General features: G+C 40.7%; 1 protein-coding gene across 1 annotated transcript in view; it reads right to left on the reverse strand.

Moving 5' to 3' along the window:
- SLC44A1 (solute carrier family 44 member 1) overlaps positions 1 to 27,135 on the reverse strand; it is a 206,450-nt gene that overhangs the window by 67,935 nt on the left and 111,380 nt on the right. Inside the window, exons 5-8 of the mRNA XM_063455212.1 lie at positions 20,735 to 20,819; positions 9,749 to 9,918; positions 3,403 to 3,492; positions 3,152 to 3,291 (exon numbers count right to left, since the gene is read on the reverse strand). Coding sequence (XP_063311282.1) covers positions 3,152 to 3,291; positions 3,403 to 3,492; positions 9,749 to 9,918; positions 20,735 to 20,819 — 485 coding nt within the window. The remainder of the gene's footprint in view (positions 1 to 3,151; positions 3,292 to 3,402; positions 3,493 to 9,748; positions 9,919 to 20,734; positions 20,820 to 27,135) is intronic.

The raw sequence follows: 27,135 nt of genomic DNA on the forward strand, positions 1-27,135 counted from the left end.
ACTCGTCAAGGGTTCTAGATTTTCAAGGCCTCCCAGGCCCCGCTACTCCACGACCTGGGATGTTTCCGTTGTATTGGCTTTCCTCTCATCCTGGCCCGCTAACGCAGGACTCTCCCTCAAACAGCTGTCCGCCAAATTGGTGTGCCTGCTCTGTCTCATCTCATGCAAGAGAGTCTCGAATGTCAGTGCACTGGACGTCGATGCCAAGTCATACACCCCGGACGGGGTAACTTAACATCAGCAGGCGCACTAAGACTTCCATCAAAGCGGTATCCTACCCTAGTTTCCCTGCCTCTCCTTCGCTATGCCCAGTGACCTGCCTTCGTGAATATGAATCTCGCACCGAACCGCACCGCTCTACTGCCTCTCATCAGTTGTTCTTATCTTTCCGTCCTCCTTTTCACCCAGTTTCCAGCACTACCTTGTCACGCTGGGTGAAATGGCTGCTGGCCCAAGCGGGCATTGACACTACAGTGTTTGGCGCCCATTCAGTACGAGGGGCATCAGCCTCTTCTATGATGTCGGCGGGCGCCCGCCTAGAAGACATTATGAGAACAGCTGATTGGTCTAGGGAGTCTACCTTCCGAGAATTCTACTTTCGGCCGGCCCCACACACATTCGCTGTGATAATGGATCAGCTTTAAACTTGCAATATGAGCCTCCGTGTCTTGTTATAAAATTGCATGATTTTGCTATTACATGACGAAAAGTCATGATTTTATTAAAGACACAGAGGCGAGTATTGCCCCACCCTTTTTTGTTATTCTTACACGCTGGTAAGTATGTATCTCCCCACCCAAATTACTCATACCACGATACACCGCATAGTATAGTTTGAGACGGTAAGTGGGGCCGTCCTTAGACTTTGTTGTTTTCAATAATACTGGATATGTTAACGTTAATTGTTTTGTGGGACTGTACATACAGGGGTCTTTGTTCTCACTGGTGTAACCTTGTAACTAGTTGCAAGTATCGACTTTAACCTGTTGGCTCCTGTCCTTTATATCTCCACAGCTTAATCCGGCAAGACGTCTAGCAATGGTCCGGTTTATTGGTCTCCTCCCGCTGTCCTCCATCGGTCCTATGGATTCTACGGTCACACTTCCCAGTTTTTGATGTTATGCCTTCTTCGATTTTATGCTATTACCTTGGGACTTTATTCTCACACTACTCTAGTTATGGACATTGTTCTTTGGTCGCATCTGCAGAAAGAGGGAAATGGAAGGGAAGTGCTGCCTGTTATACTGGGACCTGAGGGGGAGGGGCCTATGTTATCACATGTTCATTCTTTTTTCATTCTGTTTGTTTCCTTTGCTGCTATTTGTCAACAGTAAAGAAAGGGATATGCAATACTCGCCTCCGTGTCTTTAATAAAATCATGACTTTTCGTCATGTAATAGCAAAATCATGCAATTAACTTCTAAAAGGCAGAGAATTGAACTGTGAGACTTTAGGGGCATGATCTATACGCCTAAACTGCTTCATTAAGCTAAAGTTGCTTTGATGCCTACAGTATTACTATATATATATTTATAATTTTGCCCTTGAACATATATACAAATTATAGTATTTTCTTAATTCCCAAATGTCCAGTAATAATATAAAGTGAAGTTACTGCAATCTAGCAGATTTAAGCGATACAAGAGAGTAAAAACTTTGATATTAAAGACACAGCCTTGTAGCAGACTTAGCATGCACTTTATCTTCCTTTTACAGTAAAAGTAAATCCCTGCACAGTTGGAAATCAGCATCAGTGACAACATTAAACAATAATGATACTAAAACTAATCTGAGAGTTGGCACCCCTCCATTACATATCCATCTGGTAGCGCCAAGATTATCTCTCTGCTTCAAGGACAAAGCAAGAGGATTGGCAGGGAAGAAAAACTAAATCAGAGGAGTCAATCAGCAGATCCTACTGCCTAAAGCATCTACACATCAGGCTTTCTTATTCATAAAGGAATGGCTTCATATGTGAGCTGTGCTTTTCACTGCTTGAAGGAACACATAGGCAATCTGAACATTAACCTAGACAGAATCAAATCCTTTAAGGCATCTGTATTATTATTCATAAAAAAAAAAAAGCCATGGTATTCTCCAGCTTTGTACAACAGATAGACAACACATTTGTACAACACATAGAATAAGTATGTGTGGCTTATAATTATTATAATTTTTTTTTTCTATTTAACTGATAAGGGAACCCATAAAGATAGATGTAGTTTGTTGGCAGCAAGTCATTTCTGTTGCATGCAAGCTGCATTGGCAAGCTAGCTTGACTTATCTTTGCTGACATACGGTACATATAATTATAATAATAAAGGTGTATTCATAATGCTCACCTACTAGCAACACACAAATCACAGATGATTAAAGTATGCAAGGAATGAGCAGAGCAAGAGAGCAATGCATCCTTATATCAACATTCAGACACTACTAATCTAGTAATCAATGTTATTTCTCTAATGTCTGTAGGCAGGGTAAAGTACAAGATTAAAACCTACACACTATTAAGTGTGGACTACCCACAAGGCATGCTAATAAACATGTCTGTTCTGAGAGAGTTTTTATGTATTTAATGTTACGGTGTTTTTGCTTGAGAAAAACATTTTGCTATTCCACACCTTTACAACCTGACTACTTGTAACCACTTTGTGGTCATTTTGCGCAACAATAATGACACCACTTCAACCTGCCAATTTCAATACATGGAGTAATGACACTCGTGGCCATTCTTTCCATGACATTTTACAGATCCATTAAGTCGATTCTAAAACATGTCATATCCAATGTGAATGGCTACAGTAAGGTGCACAGCTTCACGTCTGAAGAACCACGCACAGGTTGATCTGGATTTGTTTGATCAGGAATACAAAGATATCTAGGCCACAGTACGGCCTTAAAGGCTCAGAGTTCTCTGTTCGAAGTTGTGTGTGTTTTGCTTTTTTAAATGTTCTACTTATTTCAAAATGTAACATTAAACAAATAACACATTTATAGGTATCTTTCTGGTCTTGGAACTGTTTTTTTTACAGTAAGGTGTAAAGTGCTTTCTTTTGCTTCTAATAATATACACCTTGATGTGAAAAAAGTAGAGATGACCCAGTTTCCCAAGCAGCAAGCCTGTTCAGACACAAATTTACAGCCTTACGGTAAAGACAGTGGCAGCAATGGAATAGACGAGCAAGGCCTGGAGATTGTCTTGAGCTACTTGAAGCTGATCTGGTGGAAGGTTTTCATCGATCGACTTCCTCTGACTAGCGTACATCCACCACAGAACCCCTGTGCCACCTACAGGCCACCATACGAAAAGATAAAAAGAAAACAAATACTGAAAAAACATCAGGCATCATAATAAATGCATGACATATTGAAATAAATACACTGCAAATGAAAGCTTACCAAGCGAGCCCAAAATCACCAATATAGTCAAGATCCACACAAGTACTCTGGAGATAAACCTTATTATAACCATCAAAATCATGGATAACACTGCAAAGAGAACACAAAAAAAGACCATGTTCAAATAACTGATCTTGTAAATTATTATAACAATTCAGTACCCCCATAAAACTTTTAAAGCACTAACCAACCCACACCTAATTACCCTCTAAAATGGGGTCTAGATGGATCTTAATTTTAAACTTCTAGAATTCAAGAATTCTATACAATACAAGAGTTAAAGAGATGAAATTCAATGATAATTAAAAAAAAACAAAAAAAACTAGCTAGCCAAAATGTGGCCACATATTGTACATAATTGTACTATGACCAATAGTTAAATAATAACTAGCACATGCTATAGACTTATTAGAGCAATTTCAAAGTTACTTATTAACCCCTTAAGGACCAAACTTCTGGAATAAAAGGGAATCATGACATGTCACACATGTCATGTGTCCTTAAGGGGTTAAGAATGTTCTTTTTATTTGTTTATGAGTGTCAAGTGAGTCAATAAAAATATACCAATAATTCTTTATATGCCTTTCCTTTTTTTGTTTAAAGGAACCTCAATGTTAAAAGTTTACCACTATTTTCATTGCTATACAGAATGGCAATGGTAGTTTTGGCATTCAAGATATATATCTGTTTACTAAGGAAACTCACTGTCCAGAGGTTCTAGAGCAGGAGTGGGGAACCTTGGGCCCTCCAGATGTTTTGGACTACAGCTCCCTTGATGCTTTGCCAGCATTATGGTTGTAAAGCATTATGGGAAATGTAGTCCAAAACATCTGGAGAGCCAAACGTTCCCCACCCCTGTTCTAGAGGTTGGCCAGAGTGATGTAAAGTCTCAGATTGTTACTAGCTGGGTTAACAAAGTCTCAGGTTCTCACTGGCTTGAGTAGCATAAAGTCTCAGGTGCACACTCGTGTTCTGTAAAGTCTTCAGTAAGGTTTTATTGAATGAGTTAACAAATAATCCACAGCAAACAGGAAATTCCAGACAGTTTACAGTTTCTAAATAGAAAACTGATCCTAGTCCTCTTCAAGGTGCCCTTCTTGTAAGGTGATCAAATATCACATTTTATTAGGAAACTTAACAAAAGTGCATATTACCCTGTATGCCAATACAGACTCATACCACTATGACCACTTTTAAAAGCAGAAGAGGTCACAGCAGTTAGAGTAACCCTTTGAATTTTAAAGGGACACTATAGTCACCCAGAACACTTCAGCTCAATGAAGTGGTCTGGGTGCCAGGTTCCTCAGGTTTTAACCCTGCAGTTGCAAACATAGCAGTTTCAGAGAGACTGCTATGTTTACATTGCAGGGTTAAGCCAGCCTCTAGTGGCTGTCTTTCTGACAGCCACTAGAGGCGCATCTGCAATGCTGCTGGCATTTAATACCTTCATCACGCAGAGCGTTCATAGGAAAGCATTGAATGGCAAAGGAAGCTGACGTCGGCGGGGGAGGAGAGGTCACCAGCGCCGAGGAAGCCCGGCGCTGGAAAAAGGCAAGCTGCTGAAGGGGTTTTAACCCCTACAGTGCCACGGGAGGGGGACCCTGAGGGTGGGGCACCCTCAGGGCACTATAGTGTCAGGAAAACCGCTTTGTTTTCCTGACCCTATAGTGATCCTTTAAATGTCCCTTACAAGTACATATATGCTATAGTTTGACAGCAAAACACATGATGTGCAGTTGTTTTAGAGGGTGGGTTAGCTGCTGTAGCTTCTAGGTTTTTTTAAGCTACTGATTTTTCAGGCTGGTGAACAAAGCTGTCTTTGCACGTTACATTCTGGAGACAAGCTTAGGTAGCATGATATACAATATCAGACAAGTACTTCCCAGCGTTATAGATGACAGTGTCAGCTAAGTATTATAGGTGGCCTCTTGAATAACACATTACTTACTGCTAAAGATGCTACTGATTTTAACTCAAAGCCCTGTCTAGAAAAAATTGAAAAAGCTCAATATTTGTGATTACACAAACATAAGAATAAATGGCAATGTGAGGGGAGATGCAATGAAGCTACTGCTAATGTGTAATTGCAAATGTAGTATATACTTTCACCACATATCAATCGGAGTCTTTAAAAACAACATTTCTCATTTTACTCCTTCACTTTTTTTTCGCTCTGTGAAGTCGTCAGGTCATATTGACTTATTTCAGCAGTAATACATCTGGTCATATTAAGACTATTCAGACTGCAGTGTTTATTAAATAGGAAGACGACGTTGCTGCACCTAATTGCTTTATAAATGATATCAAAAACCAATAATTAGGACACTAAATCACAGGTTTACTATAAAGGACCATGCAAATATTTTTGACCAAGCCAGATACAGAATTGGGGAGAAAGATCTTTGAATTCCAAAGACATAAGCGGACGTGTTCCAAGCCTGTTCCATTTTTGGTCTGGTAAAGGGGAAAATTAAAGTGAGCCTCTTGCGATCCCATTGTCTCATCATGGGTACATAAGAGACTTATTTGAATAAAACAATGTATCAAAATATGTCACTTTATAGAGAATAAAATATCTAACAATGCACTAGCCAATTTGCTTGCAAACGTTTTTCTTTACATTATTTTACTGTCTCAGAATAACAGACATAAATGTAAGACTATATTTGGTATTTAAACCTCTGAAAGGGTGCTTAACTGTTTTATCCATTGTTAATATGGACCATAGACAATTGAATACTGTAGTGGAGAAAGGCCTGGTTTATGTGTGCTGTAAAAAATACTCTTCTTTTGATAGGGAACATTTCTAATTCACTCATCTAAGTAGGGTAATCATCTGAAGTACAAGTGGAGGAGATTAACAGCCTTCTGAAAAAGTTACAGAATCCTTTCCAAAAACCAAAGCCAAAGACCTTTTTATTAAGCAATATGAGATGCTTGGTAAGGCAGTTCTTGTGTAAATGGGTGACTGATATTTCTGTTGAAAACCTATAAAGGCTTATACAAAATGCACCAGGTTGTGGGGTGACTAATGTTACTGTGAGATGGATGAGATACAAAGTAGCAGTGAATGGCAGAGGCGAAAAGCAAGCAATGTTTTAGCTCCTATTCACTAATAAGACTCAGAGGCAAGGGAACATCTCAATGGAATAGCAGTGATATATATTTTAAAAAAGTACTTGCAGTATAAAATGTTTTACATCGTACAAATAGCAATTGTAACCATGTTACATTGCATTGCAAGATTAAAGGGACAATGTATGATGGATCAAACTATAGATTATTTGCACTCCAAACAGAAAAAATATAAAATATTGACAATAATACTCTCTTTGAGGAGTTCTTCTACTTCAGCATTGGAACTGACCTTCCTGGAGAGGTCGTCCAGGCAGTGGCTTAGACCTCTTAACCAATCTCTGAACCCAGTTGCTTTCAATAGGGGGTTTACTGAAGTGTCTATCAAGATGGTATTTGAACTCAGATTATCTCACTTTTTTTTTTAATTTTTTTTCAAAGTTGCTTCTTCAAGAGGCTGTGTCACATACTTCCATATGTGGTGGCAATGTGTGAAGATCGCAGTTTTGTGAAGAGAGGTTTTCTCACTCCTAAATTTCTTGCTAGGGTCACCCATTCATTATACCTGCCTCTGTGCTGGCATTATTAAATGGCCCTTACTCCTCTACCGGATAATCTTCATTGTTGAAGCTTTTCTCTAAGATATGCACAGCTCTGTATAGCTAAAAGATGGAATGAACAGGCCCATATTTGAAATGTTAAAGAAAGTGGTGACAGTCGTCCAAGAGATGGATCAAAAGTCCTCGAAGCTCACAGGGTGTGTGTGTGTGTGTTCACCTCTGTACATTATTTTTGGTTAATATTATTCTTTTAGTTTCCTGCCTCTTACCTCTACACCCACTCATCCTGTAATTTCTCCTTTCCATGGCTTGTCTTTCTGCTAATTCTGTGTGCTATTCTATTTATTCTTTCTCACAACTCTTTATGTTTGATTCCTATATGTATATTTTTGTGTTGTCTACACTAGATTCGTTTCTTGTTAATTCCCATGATTCTTGGCAATTTTGTAAATGTAAAAAAATAAATGAGGAGAATGGAGTTTAGGGTATATTCCAGTCTCCACAGACTTGGGATATAAACTATAACGAAGCTATTTTTCTGCACTCGGATGTGATGCTTTGCACACACCACATTCTTCTTATATTGGAAAGGAGCTGAAGACATGACGAAGGAGCAGTTCAGGGAAGTATAACTCTTTTCCACACCCCCCCACCACTATTCTTTTATGTAAGTGGACTTCCAGAGACGGATTGTGAAAAAACAAAAAGGGATCCCTCAAGTAGAAGTGTATAAGTACACCTATTTTAAAAGTACACCCCATTAAAGGACCACTCTAGTGCCAGGAAAACATACTCGTTTTCCTGGCACTAGAGTGCCCTGAGGGTGCCCCCACATTCAAGGACCCACTCCCGCCGGGCTCTGGAAAGGGGAAAGTGTTTAAAACTTACCTTTTTCCAGCGGTGGGCGGAGAGCTCTCCTCCTCCGATCCTCCTCTTCTCCTCCCCGTCGGCTGAATGCGCACACGCGGCACAAGCTGCGCGCGCATTCATAATGCTTTCCTATGGACGCTTGCGTGCGCTCACTGTGAAAATCACAGTGAGAATCACGCAAGCGCCTCTAGCGGCTGTCAATGAGACAGCCACTAGAGGAAATAGGGGAAGGCTTAACCCATTCACAAACATAGCAGTTTCTCTGAAACTGCTATGTTTATGAAAAAATGGGTTAACCCTAGCTGGACCTGGCACCCAGACCACTTCATTAAGCTGAAGTGGTCTGGGTGCCTAGAGTGGTCCTTTAAATAATCAAGTGACATTTGATTATCTGAGTTCACTGTGCAGAAGGCTGTCTGTAGAGGTGAGTAAATTATAGTGTGCACACACCAGACAAATATTGGGACATCAGGCACTAAAGTGGCAGGCATACAGCTGCAGTAAGTTTTGCAAATCACAGCAATAATAAAACGATGTGCGCAGTATGTAAGAGGACCCATAACTTAGACTAGGAGTATATATATTGTTTTGGTGCTTTATTTTTTTTTATTACATGTACAGTAAGTCACTGGAGCCTTGTATACTCATGCTAGTTTTAAAGGAACAAAACAGTGATAAATGTAAAGTAGCTGTATACTGTATATATTTCGAAAATCTTGTTGTTGTTTTTTTGGGGTTTTTTTTAAGTGTACTATATGAAATGTGCCTCTAATTTTCTATGCAACTCATATTGGTTTATTTATGAAGGCTCAGTCAGGCACAAACAGAATGTTAATTAGCTTTTAGTGCTTAAAGGAACACTAGTGTCACCAGAACAACTACAGCTTATTTTATTACAGCCTAGGGATACTTCCACTAGCCACTCCTCACATAGCTACTAGAGGTGCTTCCTGGGGTAGTGCTGCTTAATGTGATGGCCATTCAGTGTCTCCACCCTCTGCATGGAGACACTGAACTTTCCTCATAGAGATGCATTGATGCAATGCATTTCTATGAGGAGATGCTGATTGGCTAGGGCTGTGTTTGACTTGTGCTAGCTCTGCCCCTGATCTGCCTCCTTGACACACTCAGCCAATCCAATGCTTTCCTATGTGAAAGCATTGTGATTGGCTCAGAACATCACTTCTAATGAGGCAGGCAGGTAGGTCAAGGGCAGAGCCAGTAGCAGCAGACTTAAATAAAAGTAAGATTTTGCTATATTTAGGGGGGGCAACATGGTGATTTTAACACTATGGGGTCAGGAATACATGCTTGTGTTCCTGACCCTATAGTGTTCCTTTAAGCGTTTTTTTGTTGTTTTTGTTTTTAATACAACTCATATTTAACTTGACTTCTGGCTGACCTCAGCTATCAATCAATTTACACAGCAGGAGCATCATATTCTGATTCAACCAAGACATGATGACTAGGACCTTACTTAGTAACTTAAATATGATAAACACCGGTAATAAAAAACAAAAAACAATTAGATTAGATTAGAAAAACAAAAACACAACATGTTCACATCCTGTTTTCAGCGTAAGCACATTACATGTACAATAGTGTCTTAAGGTTATGTCTGAAATGTCAAGATGAATACCCAAAATTTGTCACTATTGTAATATCATATTTTAGCAATGCAATAATATTTATACATTCAGTTAAAATCCTGTAACAATATTATACATTATCAATACATATTAACGTTGAGCTATATAATCTCATGCTATAGGGGGCATTGCTGATTTTGTCACCTAACACAATACTACACAAAAAAGGCTAGTAATTAGAAAAACCATTACCTAGTGACAACAAGCAAAGTCCCATAATAATTTCTTTGCTGGTCATTACTCCACTAATCAGCCTGTGTAGGACACTATTGTCACTGACAAAAGTGATCAGGGCTTCTGCAAACTTGGCATAGCAGGAAATGTTCACAGGAGCACAGCGATGGAAGAATGGAATAGGTGCACTGGTGACACAAGGAGAAAAAAAAACAAAAAAAGAAAAAAAAATTACTCCTACCGAAATAGAAAATGAAAAAAATGTCACATCAACACACAAATGGAGAGGTGAATGGAAGCCACATTCCTGCCAGTATTACAACTCAGACGTTTGTGAGAAATATTCTCTAGCCTTTTCCAAAAGCCGGAATGCTGGTGCCCAAGGAAGGGGTGGTTGGTGGTAATGGGGTTGAATGGATATGGAAGCCAAGACCAACTAGACATTAAGGTGTATACATTTTTTTACAGGGAAGTGTAGTGTTTATTACCAACAAATATATAAGTAACATTCCCAATTTCATATTTTGTGGTTTTCTGTTTGTTTTAAATAGAAACCACTTAAACCCTTACAAATACTTTCACTTGGGGCCAAGATTGTTTGTTTTTACAACTTTCCATTTCTTTACATTGAGGTTCACTTACCTGGTCTTACAGAGGAATGCTCATCACTTACCTCTTAAAATCTCCTTTACATTACATGAGAACTGGTGTTGTCAAGTCACACATTTATAGCTGTATACTGCTAGATGGACATAGCGCATGGATATGCCTGTACCTATGCAAGTGTGAAACTTACTTTGGGATTTAAGTCTAGGAAACACTGGTACATCCATAAAATATGGCCCGCTTCAAGATCTAGATCAGGGGTAGCAACCTTTCTCACTCCAGGTGTTGTGGACTATGTCAACCCTGATGTGTTGCCAGCACTATGCCTGCAAGAGCATTATGGAAGATGTAGCCTACAACATCAGGAGTGCCAAATGTTGCCTCTCTGATTTAGGTTAAAGGACGACTTCAGCCTGCCGAGAATAATCATATAAAATTACATCATCTTCACATACCTCCTTCCATTTCTCTGCCTATTTATGAAAAGTGACCCCCTACTGTATTAATATATTGGTCAGCAAAAAACTACATATCAGCAAACAAAATATTTGAAACAAATTACTATTTAGTAAACGTTCTAAAACATTACTGACAACATGTAAAAAACAAAAAGTGAGTGTTCAATGATTTTAGCTGTTCATAATGCTGGGAATCTGTCAGTGCAGCATCTTAGTTAGAAATGCTGCACATACAGAGTCCTTTTCTGCCGAAGGTGTAACTCCACCCCTGGCAGTGTTGTTAGCCAGTCAGGAACCAGAGTTCCAGGGCTTGCTAATGTAAAATATGCATGTATATGGCATCTGCATGGCCCCCTTCCAGAGCAGAGGCCAAGTACTCCCCTCTGCCTGTCCTCCCTGTGCAGTTAGAGGAACTGATGTCACTGGAGGAGACTAGGGCAGTAGGGAGAACGTGGCCTCAGTGCTGCATTGAAAGTAAGTTTATCATTATTTCTAATGACCTACAATTTTTTTCCATCAATCTAGAGTAAAACTGTTATTGTCCATATCTACATTGTTATGGACTACGTAATGAGAAAATAAGGGAATCGCTGAGATAATTCAAAAAAAGAAAAAGCAGTTCAGTAGAAAAGATATATGTTCTATGGCCAATTTACAATAAAGAAACAAGAAAACGATGAACCTGAGATTTTTTTTTCTCAGAGCAGAAGCAAGTTCAATCACGATCAAAAAGATCTCACTTTACAACGATTTTCTTTTTTTACTGTATGTATTGTTTACACCAAGAACATTCTAAAAAACAAACAAACAAAAAAAACACAGATCCCTGGGGCACATGTTAATGAAGCATTGTACCCTCCAAAGACCACATCATTGGTGCTTCATCCAGTTGGTGTGGTAAACTAGAATTTTATGCATGTAAAAAATATAAATCCAACACATTTAAAGAGGTATACACATATGATTATACAGTGAGGGAAAAAAGTATTTGATCCCCTGCTGATTTTGAACTTTGCCCACTGACAAAGAAATTATCAGACTATAATATTAATTGTAGGTGTAGTTTAACAGTGAGAGACAAAATAACAAAACAAAAATCGGGAAAAACGTGTGTCAAAAAAGTTATAAGTATTTCACCCCTTCAACTTAGTACTTGGTGGCAAAACCCGTGTTAGCAATCACAGAGGTCAGACATTTCTAGTAGTTGGCTACCAGGTTTGCACACATGTCAAGAGGGATTTTGTCCCACTCCTCTTTGCAGATCCTCTCCAAGTCATTAAGGTTTTGAGGCTGACTTTTGTCTATGGGTTTAAGGTTTGGAGACTGGCTAGGCCACTCCAGGACCTTAATGTGATTCTTCTTGAGCCACTCCTTTGTTGCCATGGCTGTGTGTTTTGGGCTGTTGTCATGCTGGAATACCCATCCACAACCTATTTTCAATGCCCTGGCTGAGGGAAGGAGTTTTTCACCCAAGATTTGACCGTCCATCGTCCCTTTGATGCATTGCAGTTGTCCTGTCCCCTTAGCAGAACCCCCCCCCCCCTCCCCCCAAAGCCAAAGAGCTCAATTTTGGTCTCATCTGACCACAACACTTTCACCAAGTTCTCCTCTGAACCATTCAGATGTTCATTTTCAAACTTCAGACGGGCCTGTACAAGTGCTTTCTTGAGCATGAGGATTTTGCAGGCGCTGCAGGATTTCAGTCCTTCATGGCATAGTATGTTACCAATTGTTTTCTTGGTGACTATGGTCCCAGCTGCCTTGAGATCATTAACAAGATCGTCCTGTGTAGTCCTGGGCCGATTCCTCACTGTTCTCATGATCATGCATGGAGCACCAGACCAAGGTAGACTGACCGTTATTTTGTTTTTCTTCCATTTGCGAATAATCGCACCAACTTTTGTCACCTTCTCACCAAGCTGCTTTGTGATGGTCTTGTAGCCCATTCCAGCCTTGTGCAGGTCTACAGTATTGTCCCTGACATCCTTGGACAGCTCTTTGGTCTTGGCCATGGTGGAGAGTTTGGAATCTGATTGTTTATGTGGACAGGTGTCTTTTATACAGGTAATGAACGGATATTAATAGCACTCCCATTAAGACAGTGCTCTTAATTTCAGCTCGTTACCAGTATAAAAGACACACGAGAGCCAGAAATCTTGCCGATTGATAGGGGACAAAATACTTATTTCACTAATTGACATGCAAATCAATTTCTGGATTATTTTTGTTTTTCTTACTCTGTCTCTCACTGTTAAAATACAGCAACCATTAAAATTATAGACTGATCATTTCTTTGTCAGTGGGCAAACGTTCAAAATCAGCAGGGGATCAAATACTTTTTTTCCCTCACTGTAGCTAAATATATAATAATCCCACAGGCAACATCTGCAGCTCAAAATGATATTGTTCCAGGAAACTCAACTATCACTTTTGAAAAGGTCAATTTATTTTCAAATACAATTTTGTGTTTAGGTTCACAAATATTTTTTGATATACTATTTTACATAAGGTCACCGTTTGGGGGGGGAAAAAATATCCAAGAACACCCACACCATGTGCAGAACAGAAGTCTCTAATCAGTTTCTCGGGATGTGGTCTAATTTATAATGCAGGAAGCCTGCATTTATAGGTTTCTTCTTCTAAAATAATTCTCAAAAGAACAATATATCAGTTATATAGTATGTTTCCACAACAGAATTCAAATAAATAAATTAATAAAAATAGTTTTGCAATTAACGCACATAGAAAGTATGGAGATAACATACGCGGGCCTAGCTGGAGGGAAATCTCTATGCAGTCTGAAGACAGCTTGAAGGTGTGTGTGCACACTTTATATCAAGACAGTCGGAGAGGTCAATTGCTGACTTTTGGACTGAATTATTTTGATGTTCTCCTTCATTAAAACGATCTATATAATCAACAAAGTCAACATATGTGCAAGAAGTACCAATGTCATGTTGATTTGTGTATATTAATGGTATTTTCTGTCTTGTTCCTATGAAGGTTTTAGTTATTTGGTATGTGCTCTGGTTTCCTGTCTCCATTTTGGATTCTTCTGTGTGTTAGAAACTTATGTCTTGATTCTGGAATCGTACATTCTTTTTACCAAATATAAAACTAGTGTATACCTCACGAGTCTGTTCATTCATCCTGCTATTAAGAACATCAAAGAATTCCCTGCCTGTGCTTGGGATTGGGATTGTTTGTGTACACTATCTGACTGAATTATTTCATTAAGTGTCTTCTGTCTAAAAAGTCAGAATACCCAATTTAAAGTTATGGGTATAACAATCTCATAAGTAGACACAAAGGCAAAGGCAGTGATTAAAATGTAGTCAAGCTCCAATATATGGGACAAAGTCTATAGAGTTACCCATTACAGAAATGGAGTCTACAGAACCATGAAATAACAGCACAGTATAGTGTGTCCAAACATTTTTTTATGCTATTGTGATGGATAGTGTGCTTTATATAGGTCACATGGTTTAAAAATACCAGAACTAATTGAAAACCTTCTGCAATATGAGGAAAAAGTACAGAGGACTAAAGCTTGTGTAGAAGTTTTTTTTCCCAAGATTAGGACAACTCCACACCCCAAAAGCACTTCAGTGACTGTGCATGAGCCGGCACACGAGCACAATGAGAAGCCTCTGATTGATTATTTCCCTGTGAAAAGACTGAAAGTCCTTTCGGTGGAAAAAAGGTGAGGGGCTTAAAAAAGCTGCAGTCATAAGAACTGTAGCTGTTATAAGCTATTTTAGACTATACTCCCAATTAATACATACATGAAAATATGCTTGCATGTATTCATTGGGGGTATATCAACTAAACTGGGGGGGGGGGGGGTGTTTTTGTTAAATGTTGCTTTAAAGAGTCACTCAAATCACACAAAATGATGTAGTGGTTATGATATGAGTAATACCCTGGGCCGTTAGCAATGGTCCCAGATGGTCTGCGGACCACTCTCTGCCAAAGACGGACATAAGCCTTCCCCAAGCTCTAGTTCCCAGCTGGCTGATGACACCCCAATAATGTTGCCGGAGATACTCCTTCAGCAGAAAAGGGGTTACATGGAGAAACATTGCATATACAGGGAGTGCAGAATTATTAGGCAAATGAGTATTTTGACCACATCATCCTCTTTATGCATGTTGTCTTACTCCAAGCTGTATAGGCTCGAAAGCCTACTACCAATTAAGCATATTAGGTGATGTGCATCTCTGTAATGAGAAGGGGTGTGGTCTAATGACATCAACACCCTATATCAGGTGTGCATAATTATTCGGCAACTTCCTTTCCTTTGGCAAAATGGGTCAAAAGAAGGACTTGACAGGCTCAGAAAAGTCAAACAGGGTCGCAAGAAGCGTGTGGAAAAACCAAGGCGCAAAATAACTGCCCATGAACTGAGAAAAGTCAAGCGTGCAGCTGCCAAGATGCCACTTGCCACCAGTTTGGCCATATTTCAGAGCTGCAACATCACTGGAGTGCCCAAAAGCACAAGGTGTGCAATACTCAGAGACATGGCCAAGGTAAGAAAGGCTGAAAGACGACCACCACTGAACAAGACACACAAGCTGAAACGTCAAGACTGGGCCAAGAAATATCTCAAGACTGATTTTTCTAAGGTTTTATGGACTGATGAAATGAGAGTGAGTCTTGATGGGCCAGATGGATGGGCCCGTGGCTGGATTGGTAAAGGGCAGAGAGCTCCAGTCCGACTCAGACGCCAGCAAGGTGGAGGTGGAGTACTGGTTTGGGCTGGTATCATCAAAGATGAGCTTGTGGGGCCTTTTTGGGTTGAGGATGGAGTCAAGCTCAACTCCCAGTCCTACTGCCAGTTTCTGGAAGACACCTTCTTCAAGCAGTGGTACAGGAAGAAGTCTGCATCCTTCAAGAAAAACATGATTTTCATGCAGGACAATGCTCCATCACACGCGTCCAAGTACTCCACAGCGTGGCTGGCAAGAAAGGGTATAAAAGAAGAAAATCTAATGACATGGCCTCCTTGTTCACCTGATCTGAACCCCATTGAGAACCTGTGGTCCATCATCAAATGTGATATTTACAAGGAGGGAAAACAGTACACCTCTCTGAACAGTGTCTGGGAGGCTGTGGTTGCTTCTGCACGCAATGTTGATGGTGAACAGATCAAAACACGGGCAGAATCCATGGATGGCAGGCTTTTGAGTGTCCTTGCAAAGAAAGGTGGCTATATTGGTCACTGATTTGTTTTTGTTTTTGAATGTCAGAAATGTATATTTGTGAATGTTGAGAAGTTATATTGGTTTCACTGGTAAAAATAAATAATTGAAATGGGTATATATTTGTTTTTTGTTAAGTTGCCTAATAATTATGCACAGAAATAGTCACCTGCACACACAGATATCCCCCTAAAATAGCTATAACTAAAAACAAACTAAAAACTAGTTCCAAAAATATTCAGCTTTGATATTAATGAGTTTTTTGGGTTCATTGAGAACATGGTTGTTGTTCAATAATAAAATGAATCCTCAAAAATACAACTTGCCTAATAATTCTGCACTCCCTGTACAGACTCCATGTACCATAACCACTTCAAATCACCAAAGTCACGTTGCCCCAATAATGTTGCCGGAGATACTCCTTCAGCAGAAAAGGGGTTACATGGAGAAACGTTGCATATACAGATTCCATGTACCATAACCACTTCAAATCACCAAAGTGAACCTTTTGTAAAAAAATGTAACTTTATCTAAATCATCCCAAAATACATTGAAAACATCATATGTCATAGAAATACATGATGTATTCAATGTAAAATATTGTGATATACTAACATTACCTCTATTCCCTCAGCTTCGTCAGTGTAACCCAGTGGTAGTCAACCTTTTTCTAACTACCGCCCACTAATGCATCTTTTTGGTTGAAAAAATTTCCTTACCGCCCACCAGTTTTCGCGCAAGTGCGGAATATTTTTTTTCGAAAGGAGGGTGTTTTAAAAAAAATAAATGTACGTACATTTATCTTTTTATTTGCAATTAATGCATGTTTATAATGTTTTTAACTTTATAAAAAGTTTAATGAGAAAACAATAAAGTAAATTGAAATTACCTTTACTAGTGATTAATGAGATCCTTGAGGTTGTAAGGAACAAACGAAGGTCTCCTCTTTCGGTGATATTCAGACGACTTCTCTGTTTGCGCATAATATGATTTCTCATCTGTGCGTCAGCTCCCCTCTTCTCCCTCCTCAATTCCCCTCCCCACCTTTTTTCCCCCCTTTTTTAACCTTCCTTATAGCAATGCCCAGTAGGAAGGCTGAGCTAGGTATCCCACTATAACAGACTGGCACACATACATACAGACACACATACAGACAGACAGGCACACACACACACACAAAGACATACAAAGACACATACACATACAGACAGACACAAGAAACAGACACACATACATACAGACAGACACACACACGACACATACATACACACATATATACAGACAGACACACACACACGACACATACAAAGACACACACACACAAAGACATACATACAAAGACACACACACACAAAGACATACATACAAAGACACACACACACACAAGACATACATACAAAGACACACACACACACAAGACATACATACAAAGACACACACACACACAAGACATACATACAAAGACACACACACACACACACAAGACATACATACAAAGACACACACACACAAGACATACATACAAAGACACACACACACACAAAACATACATACAAACACACACACAAGACATGCATACAAAGACACAACACACATATATACAGACATACACACAGACACAAACAAGACATACATACAAAGACAAGACACATGTATACAGACATACACACACACACACAAGACACATACATAAGACACACACAGGACATACATACAAAGACAAGACACACATATATACAGACATACACACACACACAAGACACATACATAAGACACACATACAGACACACACACAAGACACACATACAGACACACACACAAGACATACATACAAACACAAGACACATGTATACAGACATACACACAAGACACATACAGACACACACACAAGACATACATACAAACACAAGACACATGTATACAGACATACACACGACACACACAAGACATACATACAAAGACAAGACACACATATCTACAGACATACACACACACATAAGACACACACAAGACATACATACAAAGACAAGACACATGTATACAGACATACACACACAAGACACTTACATAAGACACACACAAGACATACATACAGACACACACAAGACATACATACAAAGACACATACACAAACAAACACACATTATATTTAAGTCACCCTCCTGTTTCCTACCTTTAAGGTGCAGGAGGGTGACTTTCCCTGGGGTCCAGTGGTGGCTCAGGTGCATGGGAGTCAGAGTTCCCACTCTGACTCCCTCCTCCTCCTTCCTCCCGCGCGGCTCTCTGTATGCTGGGAGGAGTGACCGGGGAATCACTTCCTCCCAGCAGATTTGATGTCATCACAGGGGGCCCGGTCGCGCTGTTAAAGCGCCCAGCGCTGACCGGGCCCCCTCACAATCCACATCCATCGGGTGGCCCTGACAGCATGGGCCACCCGATGGACCCCTCCATATGCGGCCCCGGCGGTTTGCCGCCGGGGCCGCAAGTGGTGATGGCGGTACCCAGTCACAGTGGTACCGCCAGCTCGCGCCCGCCCGCCTGCCTGCCCAATTTATAAAAAAAAAATTGAAAATCCCTACCGCCCACCTGGAATCCTGAAACGCCCACTAGTGGGCGGTAGGGACCAGGTTGACGACCCATGGTGTAACCCATCATGTAACACCCACTTCCAGTCCGTCCTTGGCTTTTCAGTGATTGTTGATTTCCTCTGTTTGCCCTTTTTTTCTATTTACCTACTGACCGGTTGCTCACAAGACCATTATCTTATCATTGTTTTTATAAAGTAGAGTGAGTGAAAATTTTAAAAGATTAGCTTTTATTTTTCGAGATACTGGAAACCTTGCTTCTATAACACATTTCTTAACATTTTTATTAGACAATTTAGTTTTAGGTGTGTGAGTGGGTGTGTGGCCAGGAGCGGGGCTGTCCTGGGAAATTTTAAGTGACTATCCAATAACAATTCATGAAAGTAAAATGTAATTTAGAACAAGAACAATGTATGTTATTCACACAGACTGATTTATAAACACATTTATTGTTGTTTAAAAACACATTACTGTGTGTATTATTGCTGCAGAGCTAATTTGGAGCTCCTAGAAAAGAGGGACAATAGGATAGAAAGAAAGGACAGAGGGGTTTGGGCGCAAAATAGGAACAATTTGGAGGTATGCTATAACACTGTCAACAATATTGAACAAGGTCACTAAGCTCATTCATCTTCCCCACTCTAGTATTTGCCAATAATGAAATCTCTGTTTTTTTATATATAATGTTAATGCCACATGATATGCGGTGTATGTTAACAAACATGTGTTATGAACATTGTGGACTGTGTGGGTCCTAAATGAGTAAGAATTTAATACCACTGATAAGCAATGAGTTCAAAGGGCTGAGTGGCTTATGAATGTATACCAAACTGTGAGATGGAATTATCGCCGGTCTCCTTTAATCTAAGGACAGCTCTGTCTCCAACTCTACAGACTCTTTCCTAGTATATTAATTTCATGAAGTATATTCATGAAGAAAGTCCAGGTTGTTGCCCACGAGTGCAATTCACACTAATCTTGGGCAGCCAGGAGGTGTCAGTCACATAGTGCAATAGTTTTTATAGCAAGGCGTGAGGCCCCCCCCTTTATACAGGATTTGAAAACATGATCTGCCCATTGATATAATGGGGTAGATTATGTAATATTATACATGCATATACACACACACACACACACATTATATATATTGGAGAGAAAAAGAGAGAGATAGCCTAGCTCTTTCGTTTTTTTCTTTCCTCTGACAATAACTAAACAGCTTGTGCTCACTTTTCCAGAATCAGTTACACTGGCATTTGTCTTTCTAATGGATGTGAATCACAGACACAGATTTTGATGGCAGATAAAAGCTATCTGGCTCATCTAGTCTACTCATTCATTCCCAGTATAAAAAGCTAAGCTTATTTAGCGTTTTTATGTTTTATCCTGTACCTATGGTCCCCTTTCAGAGCTTGCTTTTCTTGTGAAGTCTAGGCTCACATTAATCCATCTCTGTATCATACATTAGTAAAAGCTAATGTATGTAAAGGTTCATATTGTATACATGTTATACAATGATGTAGATGTATATGCATTAACTTAAGGAATGCATTATTGCAAATTAATAGACCCATGGCTTACTTACTATTGTACGAAGACCCAGGAGAGTATCTACCCCACACAGACAGATCCACATACTGTAATGACTATATACATAGTTAAGTTTACCATAACTAATTGGTACTTGAAAGATGGAACTTAAAGGACCACTATAGGCACCCAGACAACTTCAGCTTAATTAAGTGGTCTGGGTGCCAGGTCCATCTAGGGTTAACCCTGCCTGCTGTAAACATAGCAGTTTTAGAGAAACTGCTATGTTTACATATGGGTTAATCCAGCCCGGCGCTGGAGAAAGGTAAGCCTTTAACCCCTTCCTCCCTCTAGAGTCCGGCGGGAAGGGGGGAACTATTAACACTATAGTGCCAGGAAAACGAGTTTGATTTCCTGGCACTATAGTGGTCCTTTAAATGCAGGCCACCTGTACAAAACAGTACTATATAAAAAACAAAACAAAAAAAAAGCAGTAAGCATATGGAGCCCATCGGACATTTACATTATGGTCATGGGTTATATATTAGTTATAAGAACAACAACACATGTATTAAATATCTATTTTAGAATGCGGTGGATCACTTCTCAGCAGGAGTCATGCCTTACCTTGGTGGCACTGGAAGCTTCGGACAAAGTGATGAAGCGGTCGTATACTCCGACGGTTTGAGTGAGTAATCACACAACTCTGACCCTGTAATAAGAAATTATCATCATCAATGAGAGAATGTAAAACTTCAAACAAGTGGAAAATCCCAGCAAAATTAAAACCTAGTGTAAAAAGCATAGGCATTTTAGGGTAGACCATTGGTATTTAAGATACAGAGCATGCAGATGGAATTCAAACATCCAGCTTTCGATAGCCCAACAGAATCAGACCACCACAGCCAATTATTGCTTTTGCAATGGAAACCTTGAATTAATATTTGGGGGTAGACTGGCTACACCTAGGGTTCATCTTGTTTCCAAACAATGAATTGTTAAACATTTTACACTGCTGGTCATTATTGGTGCACTTCTGGCCACACTCCTGGATATTGTCATTCACTCTATTAACCTTCATTCACAACTGAAACTTAAGGTCCCAAGGGAACTTTAAAAATGCATTGCATTTGGAGACTTTTTTTTTTTATTTTTTTATTTTTTTAATTCTTTATTTTGGTTGTGCAGGTGGGTACATGGTGTCAACAAACGCCACAACAGCGTATAACAAGATCAATACATGTTAGACAGTGGCATGAGAATATGCACATTTTTCTGTGTTTTTTATCCAGCTTAACTAAACATCTATAATATCTAAGTTAAAGTAGAGGAGGCTAATAACAGTAAAAGCAATCGATTTGTAGAGCTTAACAATGCTAAACTGGTCGTCTTAATGCAGCTAGCACTAAGGTTACATACCATCTAAATCATTGCAGTATTTTCTAGTAGAGCTGCTATATGTTTACAAGTTAGGTTTATAGCGTGGCTTGTGTTGCCGTATATTGTGGCATGGTTTGTTGGCACTTGGCAGGGTTGTGTGAAGCATAAAACTATTATCTTCTAACATGCCAGGCTAAACAATGCCATGGGGCCGAAGACACAAAATAATAATATATACTGTCTTTAGCCAGCTTAAGTCATATCAGGTATCATGCTAGGTGGGCTATTGCACTAACACCTATGAAACTGACACATTATGACTTGCATGATGTAGGGGTTTATAAGTGTGACATGCTAGATTTAAATCAACTGAGAAAACAACATATACAGCGACCACGAAGTTCCCGGAAAGTGCTTGTCAGCCTGAGAATTGTGGGCTAGGTTGTGGGTCATAGATGCCAGAAGCGACTTAATACACTGGTAGTTTTGCACTACACACTGGCTACACATTGCAGAATTTAAGGAGAGTAAGATGCCCGTATGTCAAGACTGTCCAGGCCTCACTATACAATGGGCCACCGTATGCAACAGTTAGGCAAACATAAAAGAAACATTGGTTATATGCGGGCTAGGCCGAGAAAACATCAAGGAGAAATATAACTTATTAAGATATACGTTGCACAGTTACTTTGGACCCGTGTGTCACGTAAGCAAAGTCAGGCTAGTGCATTTACTTAAGACAGGCGTGGCGATTTGCACAAAATTATGAATGTTTGGGACTAGAGTTAAAGTGTGGGAGCTGTTAGGCTCTTTCATCAAGTGTGGCATAATTACATGTAAAGTCGTGTGTGTTATTAAGAGTCTGTGTTTGTGGGGGGTACGTGTCCAGTGTGGGGTGTCTGAGTGTACAGCTTGGCTTCGGTTAGCGTAACTCGTGGGTGGTAAGGGGCATGGGGGCAGATGAATTTAGTAAAAGTCAAGCTCTAGTAGCGTTGTGGTGGGTAGAGCCATTTCGTCATTCCGGCGAGTGATGGTTGAGTGCGTGAGGTTGTGTAGGCTATGTGCAGTTATTGGGTGATCAATACGTCAATGTGCCATCGTTCGTCAACAGTCGAGACCATATATGGGAGCCTAGTAGTTAGGCACAGGGGTGAGCTACAATATTGTACGCAGTAGGGGCTATATACATCACACAGTGTCCCGGTGTTGGGGTAGATGGGATGGTAATCCGCTTCAGGGTCGTACACGATTCCCAAGTAGCTCGTAGGTTGAGGCATGGTTGGCAAGTTGGGTTGTCACGACCACCCATAGAAATCCATTCCCCGTGTAAGAGTCTTTGGCTGGTTGACTGGCTTGTGGTACTGTCACCTGAGAGCCGTGTCGGTGCCCAGTAGAGAGTGGTACAATCATTCGTTAGGTGGTTATTGAAGTCCCAGAAGTTATAGGTTGCTCGGTAGAGGTGAGTGGCGTGATCCGGTAAAGTCAGGTGATGGCGACATCTAATTGGGGGTGAAGGTGCCTCGTTTCTGTTTAGGTGGTGACTGCGGCATATGTGACTGGTGTGAGGTTTCGAGGTACGAATGGGGCACTGCCCGCTGGGTTCCAACTGTGAGTCGGGGTGGTGGAGGCTTTGGGGCCCGCCTGGAGGAGTGAGTCCCATGTTAGGCCCAAGGTCTGTAGTAGTTCTGCTGCGTCTTGTGGGTCATGGATTTGGTGGGTTGTTTCACCCCGCTGTACATGGAGTGAGTTGGGGGTCCGCCAGCGATATGGAACGTTGTGTTGCTGGAGTGTGGTGGTGAGGGGTCGAAGTGACCTTCGCCACGCCAGGGTGCCCCCTGACAGGTCGCCGAAAAAAATGTCAGCTTTGCGCTCTCAAATTGTAAGGGGTTTTTCCCCCGGAGGGCGGTAAGGACCGTTGCCTTGTCTGCTCCGTTTTTAAAGGTGGGTATAGTGTCCCTGGTGGCTGATTTAGGGGCTTTGGCAGGTTTAGGGATCCAGAAGATATTTGTGGGCACGACAGGTATAGGGTTACCTGAAGGTAGTATGCTGGTCAGAAGGCGTTCGATCTTGCGCGGGACTTCTGTCTCCGGCAGCTCTTCTGGAAGCCCTCTGATTTTAACATTGTATCGCCTTTTCGTGTCCTCCTGGGCATCCAAGCGCCGTTCCAGCAGCGCATGTTTGCGGTGCAGCTCCCGCAGTTCACCTTGCAGTGTGGCGATAGTGCGCTCATATTCTTGAGAGGAGGCCTCTAGCACCGTAATGCGGCCTGTCAGGCCCTGCAGTTCACCCCTTAAGGCCGCGGTATTTGTGAGAATATTGTGTTGCAGATCCGCCAGTAGGGCTTTTAGCACCCCAGTGGTCACGAGGTCGGCATCAGTGTCCTTCCTTGTAGTGCTTGGGGTTTGCTTTGGCTTTGGGTCTGGAGTTGGGAAGTATTCCTCTTCTGCTTCATCGGAATATTCGTCCGAGAAGTCCGTGCAGCCTCCATGGAGCGCCGCCATATTGGCTTCACTCGGGACGCGTGCTCGCCTCCACATCTCCCCGATTGTGAGCCCCGGGGCGGTTACTTCTGTCGCCTTCTTCTTGTGTTTACGTCCCATTTGTCGTGTGGGATACCTGCGTGCAGGCAGCGGTCAACGGTGGTAAGTTTGGCGTCGATTAGGCGTGATTTTGTCGATTTCAGCACGGAGCTCCTGAGTAGTGCGACTGTCCGCCTCGATCCGTCAACCGGAAGCCCCCGCATTTGGAGACTTTAATCACTGAAGATACATAAGTTAGTTGTTTCTTAATAGAGCTCAGAAATAGGCATTTTTAGGATTAATTCAATGTATGATCAGCCTAGTGGTGTGTTAGAGGGAAATTATTGTTTGCCCTACCACACACAAGCATGGTCGTACATATTTGCAAGAACCACTTAACAGCACTGATCCTGCTGAGTTCAGTGCAAAGTCCATTATGATGATCTGATTGCAGCAATACGTGGTAGACACTTATTGTAACAGCTAACCTAAAAGGGGATTCAACTGGACTGAGAAAAGGTTGCCTGAGCAATTCGGTAAACCATGAATTTATCCAATTTATCCATACGTATATGTCATTTGGGCTGCCATAGGTTTTAATTAAAGATTTAGAAGTTGGACTCAGAAATTACAAGTAGCTTTTACTCCGTTCAGAATCCATTTAAACCGATGTTTCTATTCAGGTTCTTTAAATGGAGGAAACCCAATCTAATATATAGTTTGTTTCAGTGCTGCTATTTAGCATCTTTAAATTTACAATTAAAAAAAACCCCAAAACTTCCAACTCAACTATTTTTCAACATTAAGCTTGCACAGAAACTCACAGTTCAACAAATATTCTTCATACTAACAGGGTTAATTTCTAAAGCGAGAATTCTAAGTGAATTTAAAATTCAAGGTTAAAATAGTCAAAATGGAAGATTCATCTTGGTCAGCTAGGCTCACTCCATTTAAGAACCTTGTGAAAAGTAGAAAGTATATTTTAGGTTTTTAATAAAGGGAAATTATTCATATTCATTTAGGAGAGTGCTTCACTGGTGAAGAAATTGCTTAAAGGGACACTGTAATTGAAGTGGTCTGGGTACTATGACCCTTTTGTGCTTAGTGCTGCAATGTAAAGCACAGCAGTTCCAGAGTACTGCAATGTTTACATTGCAGGTCTAAGTCTGCCTCCAGTGGCTGTCTGCCAGACAGCCACTAGACGGATTCCAGAATCCAAACAGGCTTTTGGTCTGTTATCTGATGCTGGACGTTCACAATCACCTCCAGCGTCAGATTTTTCCCATAGGAAAGCATTAAATAATGCTTTCCTATGGGGAGGTCTAATGTGTGCGCGGCCATTGCCACACATGCGCATTCGGTCTCCCCCGCCGGCTGACATCGGTGGGGGAGGAGCGTGAGCGGAGCCTGACCCAGCACCGAGGGACATCGGCGCTGGATTCAGGTAAGTGGCTGAAGGGGTTTTAACCCCTTTAGCCCTGTGGAAGGGGGGCCACAAGGGGGGAGGCACTCCAGGAGCCAATAGTTTAGGTTTGTTTTTTCTGGCACTATAGGATCCCTTTAACCCCTTAAGGACACATGACATGTGTGACATGTCATGATTCCCTTTTATTCCAGAAGTTTGGTCCTTAAGGGGTTAAGTAGACACAAAGATAGCTTACATAAAAGTACAAGATAAAAATCATCTCTACACTGTGTTAGCAAAATGGCTAAAAAATATATATATATATATATATATATATATATACACACACACACACACACACACACAATTTCTGATAAAGCTATTTAAAAAATTAAGCCTTTCTCCTAATTTGTCTATCAACTGTTAGCATAGACATCTAGAATGATGGCACAGAGATCTATGCTGACAATTTAGTGACAGGAGAGAGCAACATAAACCCACCTACCAGCCATTCTCCAGCTCTCAGTCACATTGCTTAATCTGAATCATGCATGTCTTGTATGTGGCTGTTCCCCACTTATACATATTCCATATCACTTTATAGTGAACCTGGCTGTTTTTTACTATCAGAAAAGCAGTTAACCACCCATGTGCAGTTGGTGAAATAGATATAGGCTGCACTCACGGACTTGTAAATTTCAAATAAAGGTGCTTATTCCATAGGTAAGGAAATCGACGTTTCAATCCACGCAGGTACAGAAAAGTAGTCACTTGATCCTGATGAAGGTCCCTGCGTGGACCGAAACGTCGATTTTCTTACCTATGGAATAAAGCACCTTTATTTGAAATTTACAAGTCCGTGGGTTCAGCCTATATCTTTCATCTAATGGTATGCATCTAGATCCCTAGAAGGATTTGCACCTGGCAACCACACCACTGCAAAAAAGCAGTAGGTTATTTAAGCGTGAGTGCAAGGATTTACACAGTCAATATATATATATATATATATATATATATATATATATATATATATATATATTGTAACGAAATCCCTGTTTGAACAGCCTCAGAGAAACAGCATTTCGTCTAATTATTCGTATGTATGGCTATTTCGTGCAGTTTCAAAGAACCGAACAAATTACTGAACCACCCGACCTCCCACTGAGGTCGTGTGGAGCTCAGTTACCACCCAGATGAAATTGATGAAAGGCTTGGTGGTCCACGTTCGTTTGCCGAACAGGTGGTGGTCACCATTTTAAAGTCATCGAACGCTCAGCGGTAGAGAGGCGTGAATCCTCTGGAACTATTTTCGGACACTTATTCAGACGCGTACCAAGTTCCCGTTCATACGGCTAATAACTCACGAACACGTTAAGCACTTTACCGTTCGGGACTTTCCTACTATACAAGATAGACCGACCCCAGGTAGCTGCAGTTATGGAACTCTTTTCGGATTTAATTTCCCTAACAACAGGTGAACTAAAACTTTACTCAACGATATTGAGAATTGTGTTTGTGGGATCTGAGCGCTATTAGTCTATATTATGCGCTCAGATCCAAGCTATCTGGGGGTATGTGGAACATAGAGACTACGTTCGGCGAAATATAAGTTATAGATTTTAATACTGTTTTGTTAAAATATAAAAAGGACATGTTTTTCTCTACCTGGAGATAATTAGGTTCTCTTCAACCACTTAAGTTAATTATCTCCAGGATAGAGAGGA

Source organism: Pelobates fuscus, chromosome 5, assembly GCF_036172605.1.
Source record: "Pelobates fuscus isolate aPelFus1 chromosome 5, aPelFus1.pri, whole genome shotgun sequence".
NCBI classification, from domain to species: Eukaryota; Metazoa; Chordata; class Amphibia; order Anura; family Pelobatidae; genus Pelobates; species Pelobates fuscus.